The sequence below is a fragment of the Wolffia australiana genome, chromosome 7 (genome assembly GCF_029677425.1).
Source record: "Wolffia australiana isolate 7733 chromosome 7, ASM2967742v1".
Taxonomy (NCBI): domain Eukaryota; kingdom Viridiplantae; phylum Streptophyta; class Magnoliopsida; order Alismatales; family Araceae; genus Wolffia; species Wolffia australiana.
Genome location: NC_135841.1, coordinates 19,196,751 through 19,204,225, shown reverse-complemented (window position 1 = coordinate 19,204,225; position 7,475 = coordinate 19,196,751). Strand labels below are relative to the sequence as shown.

At 45.2% G+C, this 7,475-nt stretch overlaps 1 protein-coding gene across 2 annotated transcripts; it reads left to right on the top strand.

The window, feature by feature from the left end:
• Positions 1–792: 792 nt before the first annotated feature.
• LOC144705778 (uncharacterized) lies at positions 793–3,770 on the top strand. Of its 2 annotated transcripts, none has more exons than XM_078578601.1 (10): positions 793–1,093; positions 1,182–1,313; positions 1,538–1,753; positions 1,879–2,061; positions 2,151–2,372; positions 2,470–2,586; positions 2,661–2,804; positions 3,062–3,163; positions 3,240–3,308; positions 3,465–3,770. In XM_078578601.1, exons 1-10 carry the CDS (start codon positions 896–898, stop codon positions 3,696–3,698), a joined length of 1,617 nt encoding a protein of 538 aa, XP_078434727.1. In that variant the 5' UTR covers positions 793–895; the 3' UTR covers positions 3,699–3,770. The 2 variants fall into 2 exon arrangements, with proteins under 2 accessions (XP_078434727.1, XP_078434726.1); XM_078578600.1 differs by having other exon boundaries at positions 1,179–1,313.
• Positions 3,771–7,475: the final 3,705 nt, after the last annotated feature.

Below are 7,475 nucleotides of genomic sequence, written 5' to 3'. Positions count from 1 at the left end.
TAGGCCGCTAGAGTCATTAACTAGACAAATGCATCGGCCATGAGGGTCACACGCTAATGTATCTACCATGATGAGCACGTGGGGGGGTGGCAGTGATTGCATGAATGGCGGCGACCATGCAGGGCGGTGGCAAACATGTGGGATCGCGATTGGGAGGGCGCGGTGTGAAGAGGAGTCAGCAACTCGCAGAGCTGACGTGGCCCAATACAAAGTTTAATAAAGAATAGCTAGTAATAATTGGACACGTACCTTTTATACTCGTTAGATAGGATCCTAGCAATTAGATCATGTCTATGATTTTAACAAATTAACTATATGTGATAACTAGAAACCTTACAGTACGAATATGAACATTATTAAATCATGTGTGGAGTACAAGAATGTTCTCTTCCTCTCTCTCTCCTCTTCTTCTTACTTCTTACTTCTTTCTTCTTTTTGATCCTGGAGCGAGGACAAACTCTTTCATGACTGTGGCGAGCGCACGGGATGGTTTGGGGAGCACGACGATCGGGAGAGAGCGAGAAGGGTAGGGGGGGAAGGGAGGGTGAGTGGCCACCCTAGATGCTTAAGGGTAGAGTTAACCAAAAATACCTATTAAAAAATACTAAATATAAAATGACATCGGTCCGGTCTGACCTTTAGACCGGATCCGGACCCGGTTCAGTCCAATACGACTGGTCCCCGTCAAAGTCAACTGTCGTGAAGACTCGCTATCGTCAACGAGATGGACGACGTTGACGTTAACGTGACGATTGAGCCATGTCGAGCTATATACGAGGGGGAAGACGGCCATGGCATTGGTGGCGGAGCGAGGAGGAAGATCAGGTTTTGAAACTAGGGTTTTGATGCTGTCCCCTTGCTAGCAGGCGGGAACGATCGATTCTCACCGATCGCCATGGAATTTGCTTCGTGCTTGTCCTCTTCTAGCAGCAGCTGCAGCATCCGAGCTATACGCGAACGGCCTCGTTCAGTGAATTCTTTCAGCCGAACTCCAAGCCATTTCCTGACCTCAGTTCGCGACCCTTCCTTCTCCTCTTTCCGATTGCTCCGTTGCGGAGTTTCCATGGATGATCGTAGAACTATTGCCCCAGAGGTATTGTGCCGATCAGTGCATGGTTGATTGTATTTTTTTGTTTTTCGATTGATCGTGAATCGAGCTTGTGTCGGTTATTGTGTAGCAGAAAATGAAGAACTTTGATCTTACCAGCCTGACCGCGGTGTCCCCTCTCGACGGTCGTTATGAGAACAAGGTGAAGGATCTCCGGCCCTATTTCAGCGAGTACGGGCTCATTCGTTACCGCGTCATCGTAGAGGTATTGCCCATTGACAGAATTTATCCGTTTGTTCTTCTCTGCGGTAAATTATTTGTATTGTGATTTGAAATGTCTGTGAATGTAATCCAAAATCGAACCACTTGTCTCTGGGCTGAAAGTGATTTTATAGAAACTAAGCTTTCTGTCGCCGGGTTTTCCCTAGCAAACTTGGGAATTTATGCGTTTGTTCTTTCTAGAATCATTGAGAAATGCTCTTCTGTCAGGTGATGTGGCTGCAGAAACTCTCTGAAATGCCGGAAATCCCCGAAGTGCCAAGGTTTAGCGCAGATGCCCGCGCTTTCTTGGATCAAGTGATGAGCGGATTCGACCTGGACGATGCCATGAGCGTGAAAAACATTGAAAAAGTGACGAATCATGATGTGAAAGCAGTGGAGTACTTTCTAAAACAGAAATGCCAAAATCATCCAGAGATTTCCAAGGTTTTTCTTCTACTCATGACCCTAAACATTTCTTGTGGATTATACAGGGTTTTGGCTGACTTTATAATCAGATTATTTCATTTTTCGTTCATATTTTTTATTAAGATCCGTGTATGTTGCTTCAGGTTCTGGAATACTTCCATTTCGCTTGCACATCAGAAGATATTAATAATCTGGCTCATGCTATTGCCCTCAAGGAAGCCCTGAATGATGTTATCTTTCCCACCATGGTGGAGCTATGTAAAGCGATATACAGAATGGCCACTGAAAATGCTACAGTTCCTATGCTATCACGCACGCATGGTCAGGTACTTTAACTGACTACTCAGAAAATTCCTCTCTTTTGAATTTATAATTATTCTCACTGCGTGCGATTTATACTTCTGGCCGCATATAGACCGCATCGCCCACTACTCTGGGGAAGGAAATGTTAGTATTTGCTCATCGCCTGAGTGAGCAAGGCAAAGAATTTTCAAAAATTCAAATTCTGGGGAAGTTTGCAGGTGCTGTTGGAAACTACAATGCTCACATGTCCGCGTACCCTGGTATTGATTGGACGGTTGTTTCAAAGGAGTTTGTGACATCTTTTGGGATAAGGTTCAATCCCTATGTCACGCAGGTCTTCTTCTATCTTTAAAAAAATTTACTTTGTACGATTTTACTTAAAATAATTTTCTATTTTTTCTCATTTAACATGGTTGATTTCTCCTTTTCAGATTGAACCTCATGATTATATTGCAAGGATCTTCCAGGCGTTTGTCCTTTTCAACAACATTTTGGTAGATTTTGACAGGGATGTGTGGGGCTACGTGTCTTTAGGCTATTTCAAGCAGGTCAGTACTTTTTCCCTGACTCTGCACATTAACGGTTTGAAATAATCAATGTTGGTTCTTCATCTTATTTACAGATTGTGAAGGCAGGAGAGATCGGTTCTTCGACAATGCCGCACAAAGTAAATCCTATAGACTTTGAAAACAGCGAGGGCAACCTCAGTCTGGCCAATGCTCTCTTGTCAGGGATCAGTGGGAAGTTAGTCATCTCCCGATGGCAGGTATGGTGTTCTTACAGAGAGAAGGGCAATTTCACATCTTATTTTAACCGGACTTTCACATCGTGGAACAATAATTTAGTTTACAAGTTGGGGGATTTTTTTGTGTTATTTGAATGGCTTCCTCGCTTAGATGTTTTTAGTTCCTTTTATTTTTTCTTAGGCGTAATCAGGATTATATGCCGTGAAAGATTGAAGAAAAAAAAAAATTTATTTTTTTTCATGACATGATGACACTTGAGCGTTCGTTGCTTCGGCAGCGTGACCTGACAGATTCCACAGTTCTGCGGAATTTGGGTGTGGGCCTCGGCTACTCTCTTCTTGCTTACAAGAGTGCCCTTCAAGGAATCCAAAAGCTGCAGGTTAGCTCTAATCATTAAACTCTAATCATTAAACTCTAATCCTTAAATCCTAAACTCTAATCATTGATCAATATAGGTGAATGAATCCCGATTAGCCGAGGATCTGGAACAGTCTTGGGAAGTCCTCGCTGAACCCATACAGACGGTGGGTTACAGATGAAATCATATAATTTTCATTTTTGATCTATTGCAAAGTGCTAAAGCAAGAGAAAGAATGAAAAGGGAACAAAACCAAACTAAATTAAACTAGACGGTTCTTTGAACATGAAAGATGTTTGTGAGTTTATGAGGTTATGAACAGGTGATGCGGCGATACGGAGTTCCTGAGCCATACGAGAGGTTGAAGGCGCTGACCAGGGGGCAGGCGGTGACGAAGGAGACGATCAAGAAATTTGTAGAGGGATTGGAGATTCCTCAGGAAGCAAAGTCGCGTCTTTTGGAGTTAACCCCCCACACCTACATCGGGGCAGCTGCGGCGTTGGTCAACGGGGCTGACCCAGATGCCATTTTGTCCAAAGGTTTCAAGATCTTGTGAGAGATTCCAACGGTATTTTGATTTTCTGCCGGGAAGAGTATTTAAATTTTTTCTCTTTGAATCTTGCTCTCATTCAATCTGTCTCTCTCTAACAACTAACCATTGATAGTTGCTCTCTCGTTCTCATCCTCTCTCTGGTTTCCTCTATTTATCTTTTGCTCTCTAGACTATTTTTATTTCCCTAACCACTTTATAGCCTCTCTTTTGCTTTCTCTTCTCTAACAGTCTCTCTGTGGTTTCTTCTACTTTCCCTTCTTAGTCTCTTTTCCGTCTCTTTCCCCTTCCTAACCCTTTCTAGCTCTCACTAGCCCTTTTATTTCCCTCTCTATTTCTTGCCCTCTCTCTCTATCCATGTTCTCTCTCTTTCTCTCTCTCTCCCTCCCTCTGTCTCTCCTAGGTAGGGATCGGCAATCGTCATCCGTCACGTCACGCGTCACCGTGACGGTCACTTGACGGATGACGTGACCGTGACGGTGACGAATCAGAGGGCCCGTGACGGTGATGGGGTGGTCCGGACGAGTGACGTCCGTCACGGATAACGTCCGTGACGGTACTTTAATAAGTCTCTCTCTCTCTCTTTCGTTCTCTCTCTCTCTCTCGCTCTCGTTCTCTCCCTCTCTTGCTCTCTCTTTCTCTCTCGCTCTCTCTCTTTCGTTCTCTCCCTCTCTTGCTCTCTCTTTCTCTCTTGCTCTCTCTCTCTCACACACACACACTCTCTCTCTTGCGATCTCTCTCTCTCTCTCTCTCTCTCTCTCTCTCTCTCTCTCTCTCTCTCTCTCTCTCTCTCTCTCTCTCCCGTTATGTCACGTAACAATAACAAATGGTCCATAAGAATAAAAATACATCAACTATAAAAATGAAAATTTTTCCCGTCACGGTGACAGTGACGCCGTCACCGTGACAGTGACGTGACGGTGACGAGGGTCTGCCAACGAGTGACGGGTCGGTGACGATTTTTCTGAAAATCCTTGGACGAGTGATGTGACGAACAGTTCGTCACATCACCGTCCGTCACGCCTCGTTATCCGTCCCGTCACGTCCGGGGCGTCACGTATGTGCCGTTCCCTACTCATAGGTATGGTCGTGCGGTCCGGTCCGAATTTTTCGGCCAGTGTGCTGGTGCGAATTTGTGCAAAAAAATCGCATCGCACATCGCACAAAATCGCACAAAAGATGAGCGGGAGGGAAGAATGAGAGAATGAGAGAGGACCGCATTTGTGCCGGTGCGAATTTGTGCGAAAAAATCGCATCGCGCATCGCATAAAATCGCACAAAAGATGAGCGGGAGGGAAGAATGAGGAACGAGAGAGGACCGAGCTGTGTACTCGAGAGAGGGAGGGAAGAATGAGCGGGAGAGAGAATAGTGAGCAAGAGAGAGAAGAGAACCAGAGAGATAGAGGGAGAGAGAGCAAGAAAGAGGATGAGAGAGTTGAGCGTGAGAAAGGTATAAGAGAGAGAGAGAGGAACGACCGAGAGGGAAGAGAACGAGAGAGAGGAGCATCGTCCGACTGTCTTAAACGAGAGAGAGAAGAGCACGAGAGAGAATCAGAGAAAGAAGGAGAGAGAGGAACGAGAGAGCGAGAGAAGAGCGCCAGAGAGAAAGAGAAGAGTGATAGAGAGAGGGACCAGAGAGAGAGAGAGAAGAGCACCAGAGAGAAAGAGAAGAGTGATAGAGTGAGTAACGAGAGAGAGAAGAATGCGAGAGAGAGAGAGGAACGAGAGAGCGAGAGAAGAGCGCCAGAGAGAAAGAGAAGAGTGATAGAGTGAGTAACGAGAGAGAGAAGAATGCGAGAGAGAGAGAGGAACGAGAGAGCGAGAGAAGAGCGCCAGAGAGAAAGAGAAGAGTGATAGAGTGAGTAACGAGAGAGAGAAGAATGCGAGAGAGAGAGAGAGGAACGAGAGAGCGAGAGAAGAGCGCCAGAGAGAAAGAGAAGAGTGATAGAGTGAGTAACGAGAGAGAGAGAAGAATGCGAGAGAGAGAGAGAGGAACGAGAGAACGAGAGAAGAGCGCCAGAGAGAAAGAGAAGAGGGATAGAGAGAGGAACGGAGAGAGAGAGAGAGAAGAGCACCAGAGAGAAAGAGAAGAGCGATAGAGTTAGTAACGAGAGAGAGAGAGAGAGAAGAGCACCAGAGAGAAAGAGAAGAGCGATAGAGTTAGTAACGAGAGAGAGAGAGAGAGAGAAGAGCACCAGAGAGAAAGAGAAGAGAAATAGAGTGAGTAACGAGAGAGAGAGAGAGAGAAAGAGGGAGAGAGTGGAACGACAGAGAGAGAAAGAGGGAGAAAGAGGAACGACAGAGAGAGAAGAGCGCGCAAGAGAAAGAGGGAGAGAGAGGAACGAGAGCGAGAGAGAGGAGAGCAAAGAACGAGAGAAAAGACCACGAGGGAGAGAGAGGAACGAGAGAGACAGAAGAGCGCGAGAGAGGAAGAGGAAGAAAGTCCATTTGAAAGACTTTAAAAAATCGCACTAAATTGGACATTCGTACTGCACAGGCCCATGGTCGATGTGCGGTACTGTAGAACTGTCCGATGTGCGGTGCGAAAGACTGTAGAAAATTGAACCGGACTGCACATCGGACCCTTTTCGCACCGGCCGCACGAGAGGACCATACCTAGTCTCTCCCTCTGTTTCTCTCTGTGTCACTCTCTCTCTCTGTCTCTCCCTCTGTCCCTCTCTCCCTCTGTTTCTCTCTGTGTCCCTTCCTCTCCTTCTGTTTCTCTCTCTCTGTCCCTCTCTCTCCGTCTGTTTCTCTCTCTCTGTCCCTCTCCCCCTCTGTATCTCTGCATGTCCCCCTCTCTCTCTCTGTCCCTCTCTCCCTCTGTTTCTCTCTCTGTGTCCCTCTCTCTCCCCCTCTGTCTCTCTCTCCTCTGTTACTCCCTCAATCTCTCAGTCTCTCTCTCTCTCTGTCTCTCTCTCTCTCTTTAATTGTCACCCTCTTTCACACTCTTTTTTTCCTTTTTTCTCTCTATGGTTCCTTGGGCCCACCAATGAACTCTAATGCAAGCTCTCCAAATGCCTCACTTAAGATTAAAGTTCAACAAGTCAAATGTTCCAAACACTCAGAAAGGAACAGATAAGAGAATGGGATGTATAGATGCATGTCATATGGGAAGAACTTTGTTGTGATTGGAGGAGTCATCGGCAAGAGGAGGTAGGTAATCAGGGAGGAGAGTCAGAGAGGTTGTGAGAAAAACTGAGAAATATATATATAAAGAGAGTCCCATCAATGATCTTATCATCACAATGACTATTGAGATATGAGATCTGACAGTACCCATTTCCTTTCCCTTCCTCCATGATAGTCTTTATCTCTCTACCTTCCAATCACTCTCCATTCAACTACAATCTCTTTCTTGTTTTTTAGCCTATCTCTCTTTCTATCATTAAGGATTACCTATCAAGACCAGTATTGGCATGCCATAATAGTATTGATGATATTTGATACCACACAATCAGATAGTGAATCAAATAAAAGTCTAGGATAGTGTATAATGATCTAATCAGATAGTGAATTTGTAAGGATTGATGGTATCACCAACGGTGTATCGGACCCAGTTTATAGTTGGGGATAATTGATATCAGTAGCGGATATCCACAACAGATATCATGATGTACTTTGGATTGAGCTCCATGGTTTAACCCACATGATGCCCACGAGGGTGGGCAGTTGTATTTGCCCTCCATTATCCATCCCAATGCTGATATTGACACTCCAATATCTGATATACGGGAATGAAATTGATTCAGATGACGATATCAGATATTGTGATGGATCTCA

Excerpts from the sequence above, each read along its gene's own strand:
- LOC144705778 (XM_078578600.1), top strand. The coding sequence starts at position 896 with ATGGAATTTGCTTCGTGCTTGTCCTCTTCTAGCAGCAGCTGCAGCATC. Across the intron at positions 2,587-2,660 it reads CTTTAGGCTATTTCAAGCAG|ATTGTGAAGGCAGGAGAGAT; the intron begins GTCAGTACTTTT and ends TCTTATTTACAG. Across the intron at positions 2,805-3,061 it reads TAGTCATCTCCCGATGGCAG|CGTGACCTGACAGATTCCAC; the intron begins GTATGGTGTTCT and ends TTGCTTCGGCAG.